Below are 24520 nucleotides of genomic sequence, written 5' to 3'. Positions count from 1 at the left end.
TGGCTTTCTTGCTTCCCACATCATCCTCTCCGGCAGGCGGGACGGTTCTGCTTTGCAGTGCTTACATAACGGAACTCCGTTGTCTGCCACATGCCCCTCTCCTTCCGCAGCGCGCGTGAGGAGCGTGGCTCCATAAAGCGCGGGGCTGGTTTTTCGGGAGAGAGGCCTTCTGCGCCAAAGCCTTCCCAGTCTCCCCAGTAACGCGGACGAGGGCTGGCTGCTAGGCAACCACAGCGGCCCTGCAGAAAGAAGACTGGCCTTCCAGTTTCGCAGGAGACATTACATAAGATCTCACCCATCTCCTGCCTCGATGCTTGCATCACAGGACTGGGGACAGTGCAAATTAGTCACAAGCACAAACACAACCGTGGGGTCTCACGATTGGGCTTTATTGTAAAGGAGTGGGCATTCTCACATTCAGAATCATACCTAAATTCAGTAAAACATCTCGTGACTTGGGTATTCAGCACTGAGACGGATATGATTTAGTACAGCATATTCATATTCACCTCCTTTGGTGATACAGTAGTTACAGTAGCTCTTTTTTGGTGTTCATCAGTCATATTTACAATGAGCAGTCTTTGTTCATGCTACCACGGAGATCCTTTGTGCAAACGTGTAAAGTGTGTCGTCATTGGGTTAAACTGATTTATAAGGATTGTGAAATTGATTTTGTTGTGAATGTCTACAAATTCTAGTGTAACTCGATGAAATGCATGCATAACACAAGAAACGCAGACAGTAGCTATCGACAACACATCTAAAAAAAAAGCTCGAAATAAAATTGTTTCTTTAAGACCTAAAACACTGTGACAGTGGGAAAACAAGTGTGTTGATGCACATGTTTGTGAATGGTTGCGCATGACTAACTGTGTCAGTGCATGCGCCTAGTGACTCCCCCATCGGCCGCGGGCGTGGTGGGGCGGGTCTGCCCTCATAGTTCTCGGGGGATGATGGTGAAGGGTCTGATGGGCCAGCTGGCCTCCAGCTCCAGGGCGGTTAGGAAGCAGTCGGGGGCCTGGGCGCTGCCCCGCGACTGTAGCGCCTCCCCGAGGCTGCTCCATGCCTCGTGGGCCAAGCTGTGCACTTGCACCGCGTCTCGCAACACCTTCTCCCCCAGACCTACCCGGCCCGTCCGGACCAGCAGCTTACCCTGAAGAGAGAGAGAGAGAGAGAGAGAGAGAGAGGGAGTGAGTTTTTCTCGCTAACATGCTTTAATTTCCCAGCTTTCTTCATCTACTCTTACTGCTGTTCTATTGCTGGCACTGATGCCAAGCGGATTCATGTGCTCTTTCTACAAATAAAAGAGTTACAGAGAGTGTGTGACGCATGTGTGTGTCTTTATGTGCGCGTATGGAGATGACTCTGCTAACATGCCCCGCTGATGTTCATCTTTAGCAGAGGCCTTTCAGGTTGGGACTTTCACATCAGACAGTATATCGCGACTCGGCTGCGTCACTGACAACTCATATTCGCACACCCGAAATACACACACACACACACAAACACACCAAGCATGCTTGAGGTTGGGAAGGTGAGTCTTTCTATGCAGACAGCACTACAAAGCTTCACTTCATCTGGGCCGGCATGAATGGGAAGCTGAGGGTCCCTTCGCTCATACTGAACAGCACTGGACTTAAGCTACAGCCTTGGCTTACTCCACGATACCGTTGTGCGGTCCTTTTGCTTTCTGCTTCCATTTTTTGTCCATCTCTCTGAAAGGTCAAATCCTCAGATTTTTCCAAAATCAGTTTGCTCATTTAGAGTAAATAAAGCCATACATTCCAGAGACACATAAAAAGAGAGAGAGACAGACATTTTTATAGCTAGGTAGTTAGATTATGACCGTTTTGCAGTGCTTTGGTGTACATGTGTTATGTATAAACTTACATACAGCGTAGAGAGTGACATGCATGATGTTATAATAGTACCCAAATAAATCTTTCTCGCATTATAATGTTTATCATTTGACATGATCAATATTTCAAATAAAAACTCAGAAGACACCTTAAGCCTAACATTGTAATATTTGCAATGCAGACTTCATAATGTACATTGTGTGCATGCCCCACCCAGTGAAAGACTCTGTAACCGCATTTACCCGTTACCTTCATACCAATACATACCAATACACACACACACACACACACACACACACACACACACATTTGAGTGACCATGTCTGCACACTAATGTGAACACCCACTAAAGCAGAACTATGAGGCAGAGAGATGGAGAGCAACACTGATACGGCAACAGATGGCTGCTGATTATGCGAGCACTTCAAAAGCTGAGAGCAGAAGCGGGTGACTCCTGCAAGAGGGAGGAGAGAGATGGAAGGAGGAGAGGATGAAAAGAAAGGAGCCAAGCGCCGACAGAATGAACGACGCTGACACGGGTCCATGAAATGCACACCTGACACCACCCTCAGCACACGCACCGTTGCCCCTATAAAACAGCTCCTACAGGGATGACAAGATAGCCCGGGCTTGTTGGCACAACAGAAGAGAAGCCATGAAAAGGGAACATAGGTGCTGTGACCTCCGACCCTTCTTACAGCTAGATGGGCTAATGCTGGCATTCAGACATCAGCACAGTCCCAGTGCTGATGTAGGGCAGCTAGCACTGCAGCGCAGTGATGTGCGGATTTTTGACAGGTCACCGGAACGTGAGGTGGGTCAGTGCCTGCGGTGCTGACTGTGACAGTGGTGGGTCGTGGCCCAGTAAAGCTCTGCTAATCCTGCTGCACACACACCTGATCCCCGTGAGGATCCAGGCCCTTTACCTGAACCACTACTACCTGCTATTACAGCACAACACTGGGAGCTGAGCCACACTGACTCACATCCACACACACACACACACACACACACACACACACACACACACACACACACACACAGAGACACACCTCCTCGAACACATGTAGGCATGGGCACAAATGAATGTGCACACAAAAGAACACTCACTGACACACACACACACACACACACACACACACACACACACCTCTCAATCCTTGTATCTCTTTCTATATCTTCCTCATTAGCAGACCTCTTGGTGGTGAAATACAATTCCCTGGTTGCTAGGCAATCCCATAAAGGCCTGAGAAGGAGTGAAGTGTTATAAATAATGTATTTGCATTATCTAATCACCTCACAACCACCCCCATCTGACAGAGAGAGATAGAGGAAGACAGAGAGAGAGAGAGAGAGAGAGAGAGAGAAAGACAGAGAGAGAGAGAAAGTCAGAAAGACAGAAGAGTGTCTGTGTGTGTGTGTGTGTGTGTGTGTTTGTGACTGAGCAGAAACAGAGACAGTGCTGAGTCACACTAAGGTGCAGTGAGGCAGTATGGCTGATGTGGTTAAACTCATATGACACAGGGGTTCAGAGCTTCACTGAGTTTGACTCAGCTGACTCCACAGTTATACCGATAACACCCAACCTACGGCTCATGAGTCACTCTCTCTCTCACACACACACACAAACAGAAAACCCTAAAGCGGGGTTGCCTACTCTGGACTGGTTCTGGATGGACAGAGCAGCACATGCTGGAAGTCTCCAGCATGTGCTCCTTCCCTGTTTACAGCTCATTGAGCATACCCCCATCATGGACCTACAAGATCTAAATTCATGGTATCTTTGGAGAAAGTGCAGTAAATGAGAGTTGAGGTTTCTTCAAGTGTAGTCTCTTTCTGTGTGTGTGTGTGTGTGTGTGTGTGTGTGTGTGTGTGTGTGTGCACACGTGAGGTAAAGACTGACATTCCTCTTCACTATAATAAATAACAGAGGTAATGAAAGCTGCATTGTCTTGCTTCCCTGTACTCAGAACTTCCATTACCATTGAACTCTCACTGGCATTAATCACAGGTAGACAATGGGAAGCAGATAAAGGTCTCCATTGCAGTGCCATCACACTCTGCAGAAGGGCAGAGAAGACTTCAGCAGAAGGGCAGAGAAGACTTCAGCTGTTGTCAGCACCGCAAAGACAAAGTCTGGATCCGTTCCAGCAGTTGAACAGAGAGGACTGTGAATAGAGCGGAACGTGAATGCCTCCCGGTTACACCTCCGAGACAATAGCACTGGAAAATGCTTCTCTGTCAACGCTGCAATCCCCTTGGCACCGCCATTTACTCCGCAATCTAACTGACAGAGCCATTAGGAACATTGTTGGACTCGGACAAAGTTTGCGAAATTTCGTCAAAGCAAGTGGCTTGGTGGTGAGTCATTCCTGAGGTTTGTTAGCTGCAGCCAGGAGCCCAACAGGAGCGGGTCCTCCTGGCCCGTTCCCCCCCCCCCCCCCCCCACAGTGCTCCACACCCCCACCCCCACCCACCTTGGTACAGCGAGGCCCGGGTACAGTGGATGCAGGTGATACTACAGCCTGGAATTCTTGGAGCTGAAGGAGTGGATTTGGCCTCTGCTATTATTGCAGTGTAGCCAGCTGCCTGCGATTCAGGATTTTAATGGCAGCTGGGGACTGACGGGTGAGCGCGCTGTCCAGGAATAGCAGGGATACGTGCTCCGCTTGGCAAAGCGCTGGGGAGGTGAGGTTGCCCATCCTTCGCTGCGCTTGCTCCAGCTTGGAATAACAGATCCTGGGCATAACAGAGCTTCTAGTGGCCTGCATCCAGGGTCTCTCCATGCTCGCGACACCCTCGGTTCCCAACGGGCCGGGCCTCGCCCGCTCACACGCTCGGCTCACGACGCTGTCCATTTCCGGTGATATGCTGGAGACGGTGCAGGTCCAGAACAAGAGGCGCGCACATCAGTGTGACAGTCGAGTCAGTCCCTTCTCCTGAACTTCCGATGGCAGTATTTCATGTGTAACTTTGGATGAAAAGGCTCCCAGTGAGTAACAAACTGCAGAGAACTTTTTCACAGCTGCCTCTTCGCATCGACACAGACTTCAGGAAGTGTAACAGCGTGAGGATGTCACTCGGAAGTCACCTGCTTGGCTGTACACAGTCACAAACAGGCTTAATGATTTATCCGGTGGTTACCAGCGAGTTCTAACCATCCCACAGCTGTTAAACAGTACACATGTTTATTTACACCACGGGGAACATATCGCAGATGTGTTGAATGACACCACTGATGGTGTGGAGTACGTATCACAAACTCTCATGTTTGATTTCCACATGATAAATCCGTGGAGGTGTGAAGATGACCTGAGGCACATATTTAGAGGCAGAAACTGCCATCTCTCAAGACTCCGATTGGGGTTCTGGACTTAGAAGTTCACGGTGTGGGGAACACGTGTAACGGCGTGCCACGGTGAGGCGGGAGGGCATGACCTGTCGCGTACCATTGTGACCTTCGCACTGTGCTGAATGTGTGGCGTCGGCGCGTGTGATCGGCATGACAAAGACGTGGACGTGTGTTTGTTTCTGAGCGAAAAGCGAGAGAGGTCCTCACCAGGTGGAGGAGTGTGTGGGGGGCTGTGGGGTTGATAGCCAGGGCTTCGTCGTACAGGCTCTTGGCCTCACTGTTGCTGCCTCTGAGCTCAGCCAGGCGGGCCCGGAGGAGCAGCACGGAGGGGGAGGTGGGGAACAGAGCTGCAGCCTCCTGTACGCAGAACTGTGCCTCCTTTACGCGGCCGTCCTCCATGAACAGCTCCCCTACACACACACACACACACACACACACACACACACACAGTACTAAGACATTCTAACATACTGGCAACAAGTAATCAGGTCCATCAACACTAATTACAATCACATAGAAGGCAGCTCTTAAGCTGATTAGATAGATAAAAGGTAATTAATGATTTTTATTAAGAATCACAGGTGTTTAAAATGGTAGGATCTGAGATGGTAGGACTTGTTATGGCAATATTTGCAATATATTATGAAGATCATAAACCACGATTCATTTAAGGCAAGTAACACACAATGTTTTATTTTGTTTGTTTTATGTTCGTTATGTTTGGGCATCTTTAAAGTGTGACAGTGGTTACTTAGTCTACAGAAAGATACACATAACTTACATCTCTGTGTCTAAATATGTGTGTGGTTGCTATTGCAGTCTACAGAGAGGCCAACACATCATACACACATGCACACAAACATACCCACAGAAGCACAAAGACACACCCAGACCTTGGACGTACACACTGCTCAGAAATGGCATGCACAGCTGCCAACAGGCATATTACTACATGCTCAGTAAAGTCTGTGTGTGCATTTGTCTGAGTGTGTGTGTGCTGGGCTGTGTGCGGGACTGCGTGTGTGTGCGGGACTGCGTGTGTGTGTGTGTTTGTTTTACTGGAGCACAGATGGGAGAGTTTGGGCAGGCTAGTACAAAGGGAAAATATAAATATTAAAACCGTGGTCCATTTTGAATAGGGGGGAAGAAGAGAAACTGAGATGGAGTGATGTCACTGCGGATTCTCCCAGTGGGAGCCAATCAGTTCATGATAGAATGTGCAGATGTGACGTGAGAAATGTTCCTGCTGTAGCCTACAGCGCTAGCCCCGAGACGGCTGGGTGGCACAGTGTGGGCCCAGCTGCACAAATGCGGTGCTGCTCCGGCATGGCGTTGGCCCTGCTACCACCCCACTGGCTTTGGCTCGCACAAGGATGCAGCCCATTTCAGACAGGAAATGAACCCATGCCAGAGGAATGCTGGGAATGGAAATGAGAGGGCACACATCCCCTGATAGGAGCCCTGGGAAAGCCACTTTACACACAGCTGCATATAAATAATACTGAACTACCATATGGGTCATGTGAAGGAGACAGGCGGATTCATGGTTTCTGTCAAGCTCTGTGCTAAGGGCTGTTCACCAGTATTGAAGATGTCCTGCTGAAAGAGCTGGAAGATTATGTTTATATTGACAATTAAACTAACCGACTGTGAAAAGATTATATAAATGGGGGCAATTAAATGAGCTAAAGTCCCTCCCGATGTTCTCTTGTTCACCGGCAGGCAATTGGCTTGGGCAGCCATCAATCACGGTTTCTTTACCTGCCTGCAGCCAGATGCGCTCCAGGGTAGTCCAAAGGTAGGCAGGGCCATGCCTGTGGGCGGAGCTAACGGCAGACACCTCGGACATGGCCTGCTCCAGCCGAGACACAGCAAGAGACGGGACTTTCTGAGAGGCTGCCACGGGACATGAGTTACACATACACGCACACGTCCTCATACAGAAAAAAGAATGTTGCGCATGACTTGATTACACATGCAAGCGCCACACGCCCTCAGCAGCAATTGCGCAACTCCACGCACGCCCACACCCATACACGCACCGCTTACACACACGTTAACACGCACCGATTTCCGTCTCCTGGAAGTCTGGTAGTGTGAGGTTCAGGCCACTGGGCTTTGTGCTCAGTGGGCTGGGCTCAGGCAGGATGCTGCTGCTGTCATCAGTCTCACTGCAAAGACAAGCTGCGCTTCATTCCAGCGCCTCATGCCACCCCAGCACGCATGCACGCACGCACGCACGCTCGCACGCACGCTCGCAGCATTTACCTGGGCCGGGCAAAATTGTAGCGACTCTGCCAGAGCTGGAGCATTTCTTCACACGTCTGAAGCGCTGCCACTGGGCCAAACAGAGCCTCCTCCAGTTTCACCTTAGTAAAGAGTAAGCTGCAACACACACACACACACACACACACACACACACACACACCAGTGTAACACCCAAAACCGATGACAAAGCAGCCGTCCACGCAGCACGGGCGTGTCGTAGATTTGCTGCATGCCGTTAAACAGCCTGCACGGTGGTGTTTAGCTAGGCTGGAACGTGTAGGGGAGTCCAGCTGGGCTGTTGGTGTCTGTACTCAGACAGCCTCCAGTCTGTGCCATCAGCCTGCCTCCATGGCCCAGCGTCACTGCTTCTGCCAGGCGGCCAATCGTGCCTCCTTAGCAGCTTGTGTGAAAGGGGTGTGTGGGTGTGAGCGTGTGGGTGTGTCTGTATATGTGTCTCAGAGAGAGAGAGAGAGAGAGAGAGAGAGAGAGAGAGAGAGAGAGAGAGAGAGAGAGATCATTTGACAAGCACGCAGAGTGCAGCAGAAGGATAGCGTGTCGGACATCTGTCTGACACAGTGTCTATTCTGAGACAGAGCTGTATGTGCTCAGTGCAGTACACTACATATAAGACACAGCATAGTCTGTAAGCAGTTGCACAGTGGCACTTTTCATTGTTTTAGCATAACGGTTTTAATTTGAGGATATTTGCACATGTATTAGGGAAAGCATTTAGGAATCACAGTCCTTTTTACCCATAGGCCTCCATTCCAGGGCATCACAAGTCATTTTAAACGTGGCTGCCACTGTGGTCTCTCAACAAGAGGACCACAATGTCAAGGCCACGAAATCAGGTCACCAGAAAACGTATTAGAAATATCCAACCCTTGAGGTGTGTCCAACAAAAAGGTGTGTTTGGTTCAGTGGTGAGAAGCTTGGTGTTTGTAGCGGTAACAAACAACCCGCAGTACGTGTCCAAAAATACATTTGATGAAAACAATCAGCGACATGCAGGCAAAAACAAAAAAGTTCAAACCACTAGTAAGGGCAGAGCAGTCCGGTTAATGTTTCCTGTAAAGTGCATAAAAAACCCCTCCAGCTTTCTGAGATAGATGGCAAAGAGATGAACCAGAGTGACAGAATGAAGAAAATGTGGCAGACAAAAGGACATCTTATGGTGTGTGTACATTGCATCAGTAATAAAAAACTGAAATGTATGGCTTGCCAGTGGAACTCACTAAATAATGAGCTTGTGACATGACCGTTGGCAGTTGCAGCAAGCCAAATCCTGAAAAGAACAGAAGCACTTCGATGGCTTGGATTCAAGTACCTTAAAACCATGCTGGTGGAACCTTGAGGTAGAACTATGAACCTAAAACGTATGAGCAAAGCAACAGTAGCGTTTCAGGACCAAAAAGTTGAGTGTTTCTGACCGGTCAAGACAGTTACCGCTCAGCATGCATTTATGTTACAGGAGACAAGACTGAAGGAAAAAAGACGGCGGAACATGCCGGAACTGAAGACAGCTGCCCCACAGGCCTGGCAGAATACGATGTGAGTGGGTCGTGATCTTCAGGCACTCATCCAAAAGACTGCCTTCCCAGACTGGCAGTTATTCATATGTGATTCAGGCAGTGTAGATATGGATACTCTCAAATTAAAGCTGAAGTTCGCCACTTTAGCCTAAAACCAGCTTCGAGAATGATTTTGGTTTGATTTTTGCAAGCGGAGCCGAACGAACAAAAAACAGGGTCGGTGTAATTATGCGCGGACCACACTGCACTGCGTGGGTTTGTGTCTACAAGCTCGTTTCTAAGTTTTCTTGTATGTAAAGGGGGAAAGTGATCCACCAAACAAAACCTGAGCCGCCCGCCGTGCTATGATCACCTGAGCCCGTATTATAGAGGCCGCGTCATGCGAGCTCTGCGATATGACGGGGGCGGACTCTGACCCAGGCTCTCACTCAATGCCAGCTCACGCTCCAGTTTGCCAAGGGTGGACGAGACTGCCACGGAGCATATCTAACTCCGGATCTGGAAATGAGAGGACAAAGAAAGAAGGGTTGAAGTGAAGAAGGAAAGAAAGAGACAGTTGTGTCATTTCTGACCCTCATTCTACATGACAAAGACACACACGCGCAGTGACACACGAGACCCACACACAGTGACTTGAAGGTTTTTTTTCAATGAGTGCCCATACAGGTGAACATGTAAACTTAATATCCCTCTATAGCCCTATATAGTCCCTTCACTTGACCATTTAGCTATTTTCTTTCTCTCTCTCTCTCTCTCCCTCTCTCTTGCACATGCTCCGTGTCTGTGTGTGTGTGTGTGTGTGTGTGTGTGTGTGTTTGTAACCCCAGAGAGCCAACAGTGACCCCACCTGGCTCAAATATGAAGAGCCAGAGGAACTCTGCTAAATGCGCGAACATGGCCGCCAGATGGGTGTGGCTTAACCCTCATCCTCCACAGAGCACCGAAACTGTTTGCGTCTCCTGGCAGCGCGGCAAACAAACCACGAATCACGGTCACACGCTGAAGGCAGCGGCACGCCATGGTTTCCACTCGTAAAGGCCCCCTATTGTTGCCGGGTTAGTCACCGCACCTCTGCAGTCGCACTCCGCCACCTGCGAGCAGCCAGAAGGCAGGAGATGTGCCCTGAGAGAGCATTTACGAGTGTTTAGGAAAGAGAGAGGTGAGTCACGCAGGCCCAGGGGAGGCAGTCTCCCGAGAGCACCAAGCCCAGGGCCTTCTGCCATTACTGTTTTGGATTGCTATTTTGGGGGGAGATTTCTTTATGTGCCGCCTCCTTCGAATGATCTGTCTTGTGCTGGCTGGCCAAGCAGGTCTAGCATCGTGCTCGTCAAAGTCAGGTATCATCTTATTATCCAACATTTTGAAAACCTACTTCTATGTCATTTCACAGACACCTAGACACACACACACGCGTACCTTTTAGCACCTAAACTAGGCTAGCAATCCCCCAAGACTAGGCAGGCTGTTGGTATACATAGGCAGGATATTCTCTGGAGCCTATAATGACTGCATCAGCCTGTCCCCAGCTCAGCGCTGAGAAGTCAGGGGGGCTGTGTAGAGTGGATGCCTGGACTGGCCTTTCTAAATAAGGCCGTGCCTCTGCTATTTGGAACGGGCGAGACACCGAGGCCAGCTACCGCCGCGTGTGCACACAGCAGTTATACAGACATACACACGTGCGCTCACGCGCACCCACCCGAATGCACACGCACTCCACCCCCTGGCCACCCCCACGCACACACTTGCGAGGACAAAAGATTACGGCACCAAACAGGCTGTCTGCTCACAGCGCAGATCTTCGGCCAAAGGGCCGCTCGAGGACGAATGCGGGAAGACGTTGTTCTTTGAGGTTTACCCTCTGGTTTGAATACGCCGACATTGGGAACATTTAATGCACTGTGAAGGCGAAGGGAGGTGTTGGTGTGGGAGGAATGCTGCTCTTCTCAGATTTATAGACAGAGCTTTACGGGCCTGGATCGACGGGACAGCAGCTAAACAAACCTGTTCTGCTGCTCCAATAGTTTTGTCATAAACAATGCAACCAGAAACCAGTGCTACTGAATGTAAATGGGAGAATGTGGCCTTGATCTCATTGGAAGGACAGGTTTGTCCTTCCTGGTGCTGAGCCCTGGCTAAAGACCTAGTGCGTTGAAGAATTTATGTATTTAAGTAAATAAAATGGCTTAAAATGGCTTCAAGTGCTCGACATTATAAATGTAAATAATAATAATAATAACAACATAGAGCCTCTCTCAGACTCAAGGACACTTTACAGACAGATAGCAGCATTTACAATCACTCCCACAACAATGATTTTGTGCTTTACTAAATGTTTACATTCTCAGGTGAAATTCAATCACGTGCATTCACATTCAAGCAGACACACGCGTGTGCGCACACACATACTTGAAGTTGTCGGGGTACTGATTGATGGCGAGCGCGAGCGTGTCGAGGGCGTGCTGGTGGTGTTTCTGGGCACTGAGCAGGAGAGCCAGCAGGTGTAGAGAGTGCAGGTCATCACTGCGCAGACTCAGAGCCAACTGCAGGGGCTCCATGGCTGCCGACACCTTTCAGAGCGAGAGAGGGAGGGGGGGAGGTTGAGGAGGGGGAGGAGCAGGAGGAGGAGGAGGAAGAGGAGAGTGATAGAAACAAAGAGACAGAGGAGAGTGAGGCATGAGATCAGTTCGCCAGGCCTGCCGGAGATCAGAAAGAGAATCTGAGGAACGAGTGCTGAAAACGAGCGTGGTTCGGAAGATTCCAGAACGCCGTAGCCGCCTCTGAATCACAAGGACAAACAGGAGCCATTAGAATAAACTACAGCAAATGATAGGTACCCAACAAGCTGTCCAAGCATGAAGCTACTCAAAGCAAGCAGCATGACCTGGGATACACGTAAAAGACATGGACTGCCGAACTCTACTGAACAAGGGGCAGAGCATGACTGGTCATGGTGTGTTTTCAGGTGGGAGGGTGAGACTGTCTGTCCCCTTACCTGTCGCACCAAGGCAAGCTGAAGAGAGAGGTAGAGGGCAATCTGAGGGTCTTCGGGATCGAGTTCATGTGCCCTGAGAGTGAGAGGAATCACACGCACACACACACACACACATAGGAACGTGTCATTCTTTCATTCTCTCAGTGAACCCTGCCCTCTGTCCGACGTACCTCTGCAGTGCCCACAGGGCTGTCCTGTTGAACTCGTCCCGGTCCGCCCTCAGCGTGGCTGTAAACACATGCAGGGGAGAGCGCTGAGTCTCGCGGCACGGGAAGGCCGAGACCAGGCCAGCAGAACACATGGCAGTCTGCCTGAGGGCAAGCGTGCGGGGTGACTGACAGCCACCGCGCGGGCAGACCCAGGGCGAGCCAGGCACCTACCGTCGGACGCCTGCAGGCTGAAGCACAGACCCAAGGCCAAGTGCGCTCTGGGAAAGGACTCACCAGCTCCTTCACCCAAGGCAATCACGCTTTTCGCCAGAGCTTTAGCTTCCCCCAGCTGTGACACACACACACACACACACACACAGAAATCCTGGCTGTCTGTCCCTTCAAGAGATGCCAACATCGCGCCACACTGTACAAGGTAGCTCTCAGCTATTTATCAACATAACAGGTGAGTAGCAAGCTAACAACTAGACAGTCAAACTAATGAAACTCTAGATATGCTGACTGCAAATCCCATCTAAAGTAACGCCTTACGTCTCATTCGGGTTGGCAACTCTGTGCTCAAGTCCGATAACAGTGGCACTATCTGAAGATTCGAGCTTTTGATCTGTGATTAGCCTGGCTGTAGCCATGTGCTTCATGTAAAGTGGAGGCCGGTGGCCAGAGGCCCGACGCGATGAAAAGCATAAGCCTCTTATGTCCTGTGCATGCCATGTCAGTTCTGTTCTCTGCTCCTCCCTCAGAGAGCCTGTAATCTACTGCCCACAAGCTCTCTGTGTGGCCAGGTGACCACTTGGCGTGGACACTGTACTGTAAGCAGCAAAACTCTGCAGCACTCTGTGCTTATGTGCGGGCAGTTTATATAAAGGCCGTTCAAGAGAATGACGGGAGCATGATGTGTGTGTGTTTCCTTGGGTGGGTGGGTGTGCGTGTTTGGTAGGGGATGGGGGGGGGGGGGTTTACCCAGTGCAGCTGGTTGATGCAGACTTTGGCTGCCAGCAGTGGTGGTGTGGGGTCTAGAGGTTTCATTCTAGCACATTCTTTAAACGCAGACACGGCACCTTCAGACTGTAATGTACACACGTCCAATAAGCACACACATGCACGTATGCAGTGACATAGTGACACAGTGGCAGTGGCACGCACGCACGCACACACACACACACACACACACGCACGCACACACGCACGCACGCACGCACGCGCACGCTAAAAATAGAATTGGATCTAACGGCACGTCCATATACAGTGCGGCCTATTTCCAGAGCTCCCCATTGATCTGCACTGTCACTTTGGTGACAGAAATCAATTCTCCTGTTTCACATACAGACACAAACACAAACACATGCATGCATGCACACACACACATACAGGCACACATGTGGAAGTGTATGCATTTACTGACACATTGTCAGCATTTGAGAAGTTTTTGACAGCCTGGCTCCAGTCAGCGGGGTCAAATGATGAACCCAATAATAGAAAACTCTAAAAAGTGCCACTTGACAAGCTCGTTGCATTTTAGCATGCATAATTATCAAAGATTTTTTGTATCTTAATTATTTTTAGTGACTGTACTTTAACAAATGTCTAGCATTCACCTGTATGCTCTGGGTTAAATGAGGTGGACTAGATTTGGTTTTTAGATCTCACCTTTCCACTAGCCATGAGGGACAAGCCCAGCTGGAACCAGAGGTGAAACTCATTAAAGGAGAACTTCATAGCTCGCACCAAACACTGGCAACACACGCACACACGCGCACACATACCCACAGCCACACGCACACATCCATGCACGCATACACGCGCACAGACACACACATACATAATTAAATGAATTAAGATGACATAATATAGTATAGTGGTGATTTGACATGCTAACGAAATGGAGTGTATGCCTGGTATTGTTGGTTAAAGGCTCATCCAGGAATTATTGCAGCTGGCAGGCTGATTTGTAATGCAACAAATGCAAATTCCTTCAGACAATATAAGGAAATTATGTACAGTATAAACAACTGAATGAACTTTTAATAAGGTCATGCTGTATTTCAAAGGGACTACTCAAATCTAAAATACAGTATGCACTTTTGTTTCTTAAAAACTGCTTTTTGCTTTAGTCATAAAAGATCCCCATACCATGTAGCTCCAAACTAGTTTAAGCATGGCTTCATGGGTTTCAGAAAATTCCTGACTGGGCCTTTAAACTGACTATTATACATAACTAAGAATATATTAGCATAATGGGTAGGTTTAATAGTGAATTATAAAAGAAAGACAGCAACGTGGAAGCTTTTCTTGATGTGAAATGTGAAAATATAATTGTAATAATATTTGAATAACTTGAAGTCCCCCAGAGGTGTATGTTAGGCACTCTGTCAGAAGCACTTAGCATACTGTTAGTAATAAAGAAGGAAAGATGTCCTCTGTGGGGTGACCAGAGGACATCTGTTAGAATGACTAGGACTGTGTTCCTGAATTCACCTGAGTAAGCTGGAATGCACCTGGTCTAAAACTCACATAGCCTGAAGGAAAGAGGAAAGGAGGAAAGAATCAGAATGAAGTGGTAGCATCTGGTACACTGGAAAAGCAAAGAAAGGGCAGCAGAGGAACAGAAACACCGCCGAACCCCAAGGTAAATCAGCGCTCCGTCCTCCTTAACACGGCACTCTCCCTGAGCTTTAAACCAGGCTCACCTCTGACAGCATTGCATACTGCCCCCTCCTGGCCATGCCAATGCTGAGCAGGTCATAGACGGACGAAACATCCTGGATGCTGGCCTCCCGCGCCTCCTGGTGCGCCGGCTTGCGGCTGATCACGGCCTCCACGCCGGCCTGCAGGGGGCGAAACGCGGCGGCACCTCTCAGGTACCTGGCACAGGTGAGAAGATGCCCCCGCGTGCTAGCCGGGGGCGCGTTTCGAGGCTACCGAGGTGAGGGACCCGACCCGGCTCATTCCACTAATGAAACAGCCGCCCGAAGCGCCGATTATCACGTCCCGGTAAGACGAGAGGACGCACAGACTGTCCCGCTGCGACCGTGGCCGCCGTGACGCACTCCTTCCGTTCTAGGATACTTGCGCTGTGTACCCTCAGCGGGTGTAATTAACAGCTTTCAAAGCCACAGCTTTAGCCAGGGACATCTGGTTACACCGCGGTCACTGCCCGCCATAGCTGCGGTGAAGAGGAGACCAACAGAATGAGGGAGCCGAAGGGAACGGGAGGAGGAGGAGGAGGAGGAGGAGGAGAAGAAGAAGCCAGTGAGACAGGAGTGTGAAAGAGTGGCTCACCATCGACTCGGCGATGAGCAGCAGCAGCACGGCCTCCTCCACCACGTCGCGGGGACAGAACGCTCTGCGCCAGGGAACAAACAGGAAGGGCACAGGACGCGTCACGCAGGTGTGTGCACGCGCGCGCGCGTGGGTCTGTGTCTAGTTACAAGTGTCGGCCTGTAACAGAGAAGTCCTCCGACAGTATCACGGAAAAGCGCACGCTCGGGTATCCAGCCTGCGCCACCTATTGTTCCTCGCGCTCCCCGTCAGCTACGCTTTCAGCTCGAAGCTTTCCTGCTCTGGAGGGGACGGGGGAACTGCGATCTGTCTGCCCCACATAGTAGCTCCTTTTCGCTCTGATCTTCTGTCCTTTTGTTGGAGAACGTCCCTTCGATGCCTATTGTCCCAGCCTCTGTCCTGTTCAGGCTCAGCGCTACAGTTACACAGTATTATATTCGCAGGTAAGAGAGAGCAAAGATTCCATTTCCTTACCTGTCATTCTATTCTCTCCTTTTCCCCTTCTGGCCTTCGTTTCCCCCCCGACTGTGTCGTGGTAAATACTTACTCACAAGTAATGTGGCAGAAATGGATTTAACAGCAGGGGACAGAGCCAAGGCCGAAAGAGAGAGTGAGAGAGGGTTTATGTGTGTGTGTGTGTGTGTGTGTGTGTGTGTGTGTGTGTGTGTGAGAGTGAATGTGACCTGACCCTTCTGTGCTGTAGCACTGTGGTGGTCGGGAAGAGGGGTAGATGGCATCTTTCGGGTGGCTGGCCCCTTCCATGTGGAGCCAGGCCGGGGGCGGTGGAGACAGAGGGCCCCAGTAACTGGCCTCGCCGATCGAGCTCAGCAAGACCTCGGCTAACCTCCGCGTTACTGCCTGCGCAACAAGGTGGGAGTTGTGTATGTGTGTGAGTGTGTGTGAACCAATAAAGGACAAATTTACGAATGGAAAACTTGCATTTTGTCTGCCTGTGTTTTCTATTATTAGAGTTCGACTGCTCACCTTCCGAAAGATCTGAGAGCCACGACTCTCCACCACCCTCAAGACCCGCCGCAGCTGGTGAGTCCCCTGAGCTAAGTGGCTAACACCCGCACCCGCAGACACACACCCACACACACGTAAATACACCCGCACACAGAGCCCCCCTCCAACACACACACACACACACACACACACACACACACACACACACACACACACACACACACACACACAAGACAGGAGGAAGCATTCAAACATGAGGGACGAGAGCATGGAACAGGTTAAAATAGAACACTCCTCTAGTGAGTACAGAAGGAAAGCCAGGAATAGCGCGGGCGACTTCAGCTTATGACGTCAGGACAAGACCTGCTGTGAAAGCTATGAATGAATCAGGGTTGGGATATCGATAAAGCTGAACGCCCTCTGCAGTCTCACTGAGGTATGACAACAACACATGCAGCAGACCCAAACACATTCGGTGCGCTCCGCAGAGGAACACTGACACCTGCTGGACACCATGAGAATATCCTGTCCAGCACAGCACAGGCATGGGGCCCACGTGGAGCATCTGTACTGTTGCTTGTCTGGCATGTGGGTGACCACTGCTAAGGAAAAGTAATAGATCTGAAATACAGTGTGTGGATACTTGACATGCTGACATGCAAACACACACACACACGTGAAACCACCCACCCACCTGCCCACCCAAAGACACACACACACGCACACACACACACACACACACACACACTCACCCTTTACGCAGAAGGCAGAGATATGCACTCTGGAGGGCAGCCTGCAGGAAGTATCCTGGCTCCACCTCGACTGGCGGAGCTGAGGTGGAGCTCTTGGCAGTCTTGGTACTTGGCGTGCCAACAGTCTAACCAAGCAGCAACACACAGGGGATTCAGCAAAGTTGAAGCAAGATATAAGTACAATAGCATAGCAGAGCCTTATTAAACATTTTCTCACACACCTGCACATACCACTTATACACTAGTAAGGAGAATAGGCTCACTGTAAAAATATTCGTTTTGAATGGAACATAAACAAAACCCTTGAGAACACTTGGCTTGAAACTGAACTGGAAAGCACACACACACATGCACATTGACACACACACACACAAGCAAACACACACACTCGCACACGCACGCACACACACACACACACACACACACACACACACACACACACACACCTACACTCGCGCGCGCACACACACACACTCGCACACACGCACACACACTCGTACGCATACAGACCTTGTCCATCTCTTGCAGGTAAAGCAGGGCAGTATCACAGGCACAAAGGTAACAGGACAGACATTCCTCCTCCCTCTCAGAGAGGCGGATGCGCGAGGCTGCAGATATGCTCTGGTGGTTCAGAGAGAGTCCTGAAAAACACCATAAGAAAGCTCGACCAGGACAGCACAGAGGGTGCACAGACAGTCCCGCAAAATGCCCCAGCAGCACAGGCACAGAGATATCCAAACACTGTGCACCTGTGACCCATCATGATACAGTGGAGCTAGTGGTACAGGAATATGAAAACTAGATGAGAGAAGTAGTATAGACAAGTAGAGAGAGAGAGAGAGAGAGAGAGAGAGAGAGAGAGAGAGAGAGAGAGAGAGAAAATGAAACCATATTCAATCATATTTATCAGAGAGAAAGATAAGAACCCATGCCAAGGTGTGTCCTTTAAATATTTTAATAACCGTTATTGAGACATTTCTCTCTGTCCCAGTGACAGGGTGAGATGGGGCCTTAAGCATATCTCTGGCATGGGAGGCTGATGAAGTCATTAATACACAAATAACGTCTTCGGCAACCGGAAGAGAGCAGGGGAGCAGATGGCAGCCGTAATCAAATAAGGAACAATTGGAGGTCCAGAGGAGGCCATGAACACACGCATAATTTAGATTAACTATCCTTCCACGCCCCCCCGTACTGCTGTGCTTACCAGAAACCATGAACCCGGCTGCCAGGAACTGTAAAGCTGTACCATGTTTTGTTTGGTAGTTGTTACTACAACGTCGACCACCGCTACACGGATATTGCCACTATAGCTGCAGTGTGCAGACGTGCCCTCCATGAATTCTCTACATATTTGCTGTACACTATGAGGATGCTGACCAGTCTCAGACGTTCAGAGGAGTGTGGCGTGGTCACTCAGACGAACCACTGCGGCCACATCGGTCTGACAAAAGGAAATGGGTTTTGTGAAAATGACGAAGGCTGTGACACATCAAAGGTCCACCAAAGTGTGTTTAATATAGTGCAAGACATACCACGATGTGACGTGTAGAACCGCAGTGCAGAGTTGTTTTGGTACTGAGCTCTACAAAGACTAATGACAAACTCACCTCAAAGCAGCCTTCCAGTCCAAAACCACTAAATCCCAGCTGGGAACAAGGCATACACCCACTTAGATGGGATACGAACTAATGGGGGGGGGGGGGGTCTCCATTACTCATGCAAATATGCAGTTTTAGTTCCTAGCTCCAAGCTTGAGCGCAGACTGCATTTCCACAGAAAACTGTGAGCAATGCCAACTCACACTGAGAGGCGTCTGCCACACCTACTGGCACACCACTCCCACCCTTCTGCAGTGCCAGAGCGTGCGAATGTGTGTGTGTGTGTGTGTGTTTGTGTGTGTGTATATATGAGGAAATTAACTCCGGTAATGGCTAGGAGGATATGTGTTTATTGTCATGTGGTGTTGACTGATATCTCCCAGAAGCGAGGAGAGAGACCGGTGGTGCGTATAGACATTACTCAGTAAGGTCATGGGGCGCGAGGTTTGCTGCTGCGACGTCCCTGCTCAGGGGGGTCCCGGAACAGCCTGGCCTGGAAGCCTTTGTAAGGCAAACCCCCTGCACATGATGGAATACAGGAAAGAGAACCCGTATTCTGACAGAGGAACAGAAGAGTTCCTCTTACTGAAGTATATTTTGACTGCCAACATTTGAAGTCTAGTGCGTGTCTGTGTGTGTGTGTTTGTGTTTGTAAGACTAAGGGAGAAGTATGGGGAAATTGTCTTGCCACACACACAATGAAAAATGAATTCTGATAAGGATTTGAACCAATCTGTCTTTAAATCCAAGATTCTGGGCCAACTATATATAGTGTCTTTCTTACAGACAGTGACGCAAAACTACATTTTTAGCCATCACTTCCTGATCTCAGGGTTATACGATTTTTTATTTTTTTTTTGAGACATAAGCAATGAAGAAAGCAAATACACACACAGAGATACACAGACACACTCACTAAGACACACAAACACACACTCACACAGACAGATAAAACGGGTGGAGGTCGATCGTCATGGCATTTTCATCTCAAATGTAAATGTAAATTCAGAAGTCCATCTCTCATTTTGAGTCCAGGGTGAGCATTCCTGGAGCGGATGCTATTCTCTGTACTGGAACGGCTCCAGGCCTTCTGACGGCATGTGGTGTGTTGCGTTTAAACAGGCCACACCAACACATCTACGGGACATATATGGAAATGTGTTTTCAGACGGCCAGTGACTCCTACCCAACAACCCGAAACCTCCAGCCGTAGCAATTCAGCCAACTGCGGCTCTGTTGGCTGTGTTTGGAAGGTTTATCGACCAGTCTACCACTCCGCAAACCTAATTAGCGCGAGATGGAAACCCATGGCAATGCATCCTCCCAAAGCATGATGCCGTTTCAATTGTCCTGCATTTTCTTTAAGTCCTTCTGGTGTCAGCTCAGGGTCTCTTTAAACACACCCTGGGGCTGGGTGCTGTAATCTGCGAGGAAGCTGGAGTACAAATAACACCAAAGGTAACATGAAGCATTTAACCTGTGAATAGGCATGCGGCCTTTGCACTGTAATAAGCTCCCGTTACGTTGTGGCATTACGATTTCATCCGATAGCACTAGCGAAAGGGGAGCTATACTCACGAGCCGCGTGAGCCGTGAGTCATGTCTGCATGGCTTGTACCTTTGATAACGAAGGCCTCCGCCAGCAGGCGCAGATGGTAGAGGGGCTGCTCATCTTGGGTGAACTCCTCGATGCCAGCTCGGACGCACATGCCCTGGGCGTCTCGGTAGTGGCCCTGCGCGTAGTGCACTTTGGCCAGGAGGAGGAGCGCCTCACTGAGGTGGCGTGGCTGCAGAGACACCATGCCAAGCACCGGGAAGTTCAGGTCAATGGACAGGCAGACTGCTGGGAAACCCAAAACCTCTGACAGTGAGATGAAACTCAGCTGCTGCAATGGCACATGCTTTTGTTTAAAACGTTCTCGTGTGACCTGACCTCATGACACATGAGTGAGTGGTGCCTGCTGACAACTGTTCAAAACCCCGTAGCATTTCATTGCGGTGGAACGTGCCAGGGCATTTGATAAACTGAAATTTGTGTCTTACGTTAATAATAAATATGAATTCTGTCAGAGGGAAAATGTCAGGTTTTTATGCCATTTTACAAAATTAATGTGATTGTTCACACATCAAATGTCAGATGAAGCCTGACTGCTTCCTCAGTATGACACAATCAGGTTATTATCTCTATATATGCAAAAACCTCTTCTACAGCTAAACATTTTAAAAGCAGATTCACAACTGTTACCATTTCAGAACAGTTCTAAGATAATTAAGGCTAGATTAGAGCTTAATTTATGTGTTGTATCACATATGTGCAATTCTAGAAACTTCCTCTACCTTCACACATTGCAACGCACTTTACCTATTCTTTGCAATGTCTATACTTCAAAGGTAAATATGCTGTTGTTAGAAAAGACAATCCTCACAGCCAAATGCTCATTGATAAACATCAAATACTTTTTCATCATTTAAAACGATCTATTTGCATTTTTGTCAGAATGAGAACCCATGGCTTGTCTCAAACTCTCAATCTAATGTCTCGCAGTCTAGTGTCACGTCCATGTCTAAGGTCGCCACTAGAGGTCCCTGCATCCCCCTGTTTTAGTGGATTTTGTCTATCTATGGTTGATTGTGCACACCTTTTCCTGATTTCAACAAATTGTACTTCTTATATAAGTACATATAAGTCTTATATAAGTCTACCGTTGTTGTATTTGCATATCATATGTTGCAGTACTAAACCTTATTTCTAAGTTGTCCTAAGTGTTAGCAGTTGTTGCTAGTCTTTCATTCCTCGTCTTCCTGTGACCTTGGGCTTTGCTTGTTGTATTTCTATATTACAAGTCCTGAATTGTTTACTCAGTTTTGTTATATTCAGTTCAGCATTAGGATCACAGAATTCATCTTGTACTTTCTCAATCCTATTGCTGCCTGTCGTAGAGCACAAAGCCAGTTTCATACTGCAAGCACTGGTACACAAAAGCTTAGGTTTATATCTGCATCTTTAGCCTGACCGCATTCACACATTAAACGTGGGAAGCACAAAAAGGAGTAAAAAGTGGTCAATTTAGCACCTTGGAAAAGCTGAATTGCTGTGTGTTTCGAGCAGTCCATACCGCTATTTATTATTAACATTTATTTTAGTAGTATACTATATGTATACTCAGTCAAGCGCAAAAAGAATAAGAGGTCAGTGACAGGCTGTGGGAGTGTTGGGCGCTTGCTCTGTGGTTACGCTCTTTTATGTGTGGGAGGTGTCGGTGGTGGTTAGGCCTACTGTTAATAGGTGTGAGCATCTCAGCTTATGTAATGTGAAAGATACTTCATGGAAAAAATAATATTTGTATATTACATACGAGAAAAGTTTCATATCACATTATCTCCCCCCCCACACACACACACACACACACACACACACACACACACACACACACAAAGAGTGTGGAACCGAAATAAAATGCGGACCCCCAGACGACCCCTCCTCAGGAGGCTGTTCAGATGGGATTTGGCTTGGGCTAGTTTGGGATGAGTGTGTTCAGACAGGGCAGTGTTGTCCATCAGCAAAGACATGTTCTCCAGAAGACACTCCTCCAGGAGGGCCTCGGCCAGCAGCAGAGTTCCATAGTCATCTTCATACACAGAGAGAGAGAGAGAGAGAGAGAAAGGGAGACATATAACCATAATACATGTTTATTTTCATATACAATTTAAGTTGATACAGCAAAAATTGGACTTGCTTCTTTGAAAAAACCAAAATGACGCAAAGTACAATAATGTACCAAATAAAGTAAGCTATAAAATCCAGTTACTAGTACAACACAGTTTTTGCTTTTGTTTGAGTTTGTTTTGTCATACATGACACAGAATGTGCGCTGAATGACACAACCGCAGTGTGACAAAAACAGTTCATCCTGATTACACCACTGCCGTGCGGAGCCGCCTGAATGTGGCCATCTATGAACATAAGCGCTTAAAGCTTCTGGCCAGATGAGGTCAGAGGTGAGGCTGGATAAATGTGTAGCACTGGGCTCACCCTAATCACCTTGGATGGAAAGCACAGCGTCCTTCACGCTGTTCTGCTTTTTATCTTTTTTTTTGTGTTTAAGATAGCATGAGGCCAGGAAAGCACTGCAGGGATCCAGTGGTGCTTAAGGGTCTTGGATGTGTTTGCATTGGCACAACTCCGACGTTAAACCACTTTAAAAAACCTTCTCTTTCCTTCTGTAGGTTTCTCGTATACACGTTGCGAATGAAGCGTTTCCTGTTTGCTCCAAGCTCGAGCAATTCTCTGATGTAATCTGGCTTATCTTGCGCAGCCGAGAGCCCTGTGTGTTATATGTCACATTAACAGCTCCCTGTTGCATTCTTTCATATTTTCCAAAGCTTTTACGGACACTTTTATTTAGCACCCACAACGTGACAGAACTACAGAAGCAGCTATCTAACTCGTAGGTCTGGTGAATGGTCTCGTTTTGCATAGAGAGGTCGGCAACCCACAGTCCCACAGGACTCCAGCAGAGCCACCAGGCTGCTCGGACACTTCCCTGCAGCCAGGCTCCGTATACAGAGAAAAGGTCAGATTTCCTTAAAGATTATGGATCAATCCAGGGGCCCAGGGACACAGTCACAGGTGTTGCCACAGTGTGTGTTCAGGTGTTGGCATAGCAGTGGACATGAGTGTGGATAGACCTCATGCTAGTATAAATAAATAAATAAAAACTTCAGAACTTCTACAGTAAATGTGGTAGCTACTAGGATCAAACTATGAGAAGTCTAAAAAGGAAAGAAGACCACTTTGTATGTTGAAGAAAGTAAATGTTCTTCTAGTATCTATTAATTGGTTTGAGAGCACAGCTCGGTTTTTACCGAGGCTACTCCTTCAGTTTTCTGAATGTATTTCACGGGGACTATTTACTTTAGCTTTGTTTACTTTAGCATGGTACAGAGGGGTGTGTGTGTGTGTGTGTGTGTGTGTGTGTGTGTGTGTGTGTGTGTGTGTGTAATAAATGTGTCCAGTGCCGTTATAACAAAAACAGCTTTGTACTGGTGAGGCAGATTAATGCCATATTCTGATCAGTGGTATACAAACAAAGTAAAAAATAATAGGATTATAGTATTATTTAGTCAATTTTACACTCTAAATGGGACAAGACTACAAATCTAAAAAATTGTGTCAGATCGGAGTGACTCAAGTTGAAACAACCAAGCTGAGAAACCAGCTGCGCATGAAGTACAAAGTTCACACGGAACCGCCAACTGGCGTAATGTCAAAACACATCAACACAACAAAACAAATCCACAGGTTGTCATCACTCACCATCTTCATGGAACCGGGCAGCTGCAACCTGCTCCACCAGAGAGGGGATTTTGTCCCACTGGCATTCGGCGCGAGAACGCTCAATCTCCGCCTCTAGTCGATACTGGGAGAAAGAAATCCTGGCTGACATCCCTGGTACGCCTCGATGTTTCGATGTGTGCAATCGCACCACACGAGTGGAATGACTGGAGTGCTAAGAGCGACAGCACTAATCATGTGCTGCGGGACTTCTGCGTAAAGTACAAAACGGGGAAACGTCAGCAGCAAATTCCAAAGAGCGCCTTTGCTTTGGCTTTTGATAACTACAGATAATTTGGTAAAATGACTCAATTAAGTTGGATGAAATCATATTGCTCAATAAAAATTATTTCATTCATTCCATAAAGAATCAATATTCTTTATAATTAACACACTCATTAATCACTTCGTTTT

The 24520-nt window shown here is 48.4% G+C and overlaps 1 protein-coding gene across 7 annotated transcripts; it reads right to left on the bottom strand.

Annotated features, from left to right (window-relative positions):
• Positions 1-338: 338 nt before the first annotated feature.
• Positions 339-24402, bottom strand: ttc7a (tetratricopeptide repeat domain 7A). Of its 7 annotated transcripts, none has more exons than XM_027002525.3 (20): positions 24089-24402; positions 22237-22400; positions 20390-20558; positions 17681-17811; positions 17171-17295; positions 16437-16515; positions 16141-16310; positions 15453-15516; positions 14861-14998; positions 13821-13904; positions 13134-13238; positions 12384-12501; positions 12174-12231; positions 12004-12076; positions 11418-11578; positions 7480-7596; positions 7279-7382; positions 6973-7107; positions 5419-5621; positions 339-1153 (listed from the first exon to the last, which is right to left on the bottom strand). In XM_027002525.3, the coding sequence occupies exons 1-20, from the start codon at positions 24216-24218 to the stop codon at positions 935-937; spliced, it is 2547 nt and encodes an 848-aa protein (XP_026858326.2). In that variant the 5' UTR covers positions 24219-24402; the 3' UTR covers positions 339-934. The 7 variants fall into 7 exon arrangements, with proteins under 7 accessions (XP_026858326.2, XP_081580519.1, XP_035387318.1 ...); XM_081724393.1 differs by having other exon boundaries at positions 13821-13850; XM_035531425.2 differs by lacking the exon at positions 6973-7107.
• Between the last annotated feature and the right edge of the window lie 118 nt (positions 24403-24520).

Source organism: Electrophorus electricus, chromosome 12 (assembly GCF_041902795.1).
Source record: "Electrophorus electricus isolate QZ-2024a chromosome 12, ASM4190279v1, whole genome shotgun sequence".
Lineage (NCBI taxonomy): Eukaryota > Metazoa > Chordata > Actinopteri > Gymnotiformes > Gymnotidae > Electrophorus > Electrophorus electricus.
The sequence above is the reverse complement of the archived record's forward strand: the minus strand, read 5'-3'. Positions and strand labels throughout refer to the sequence as shown.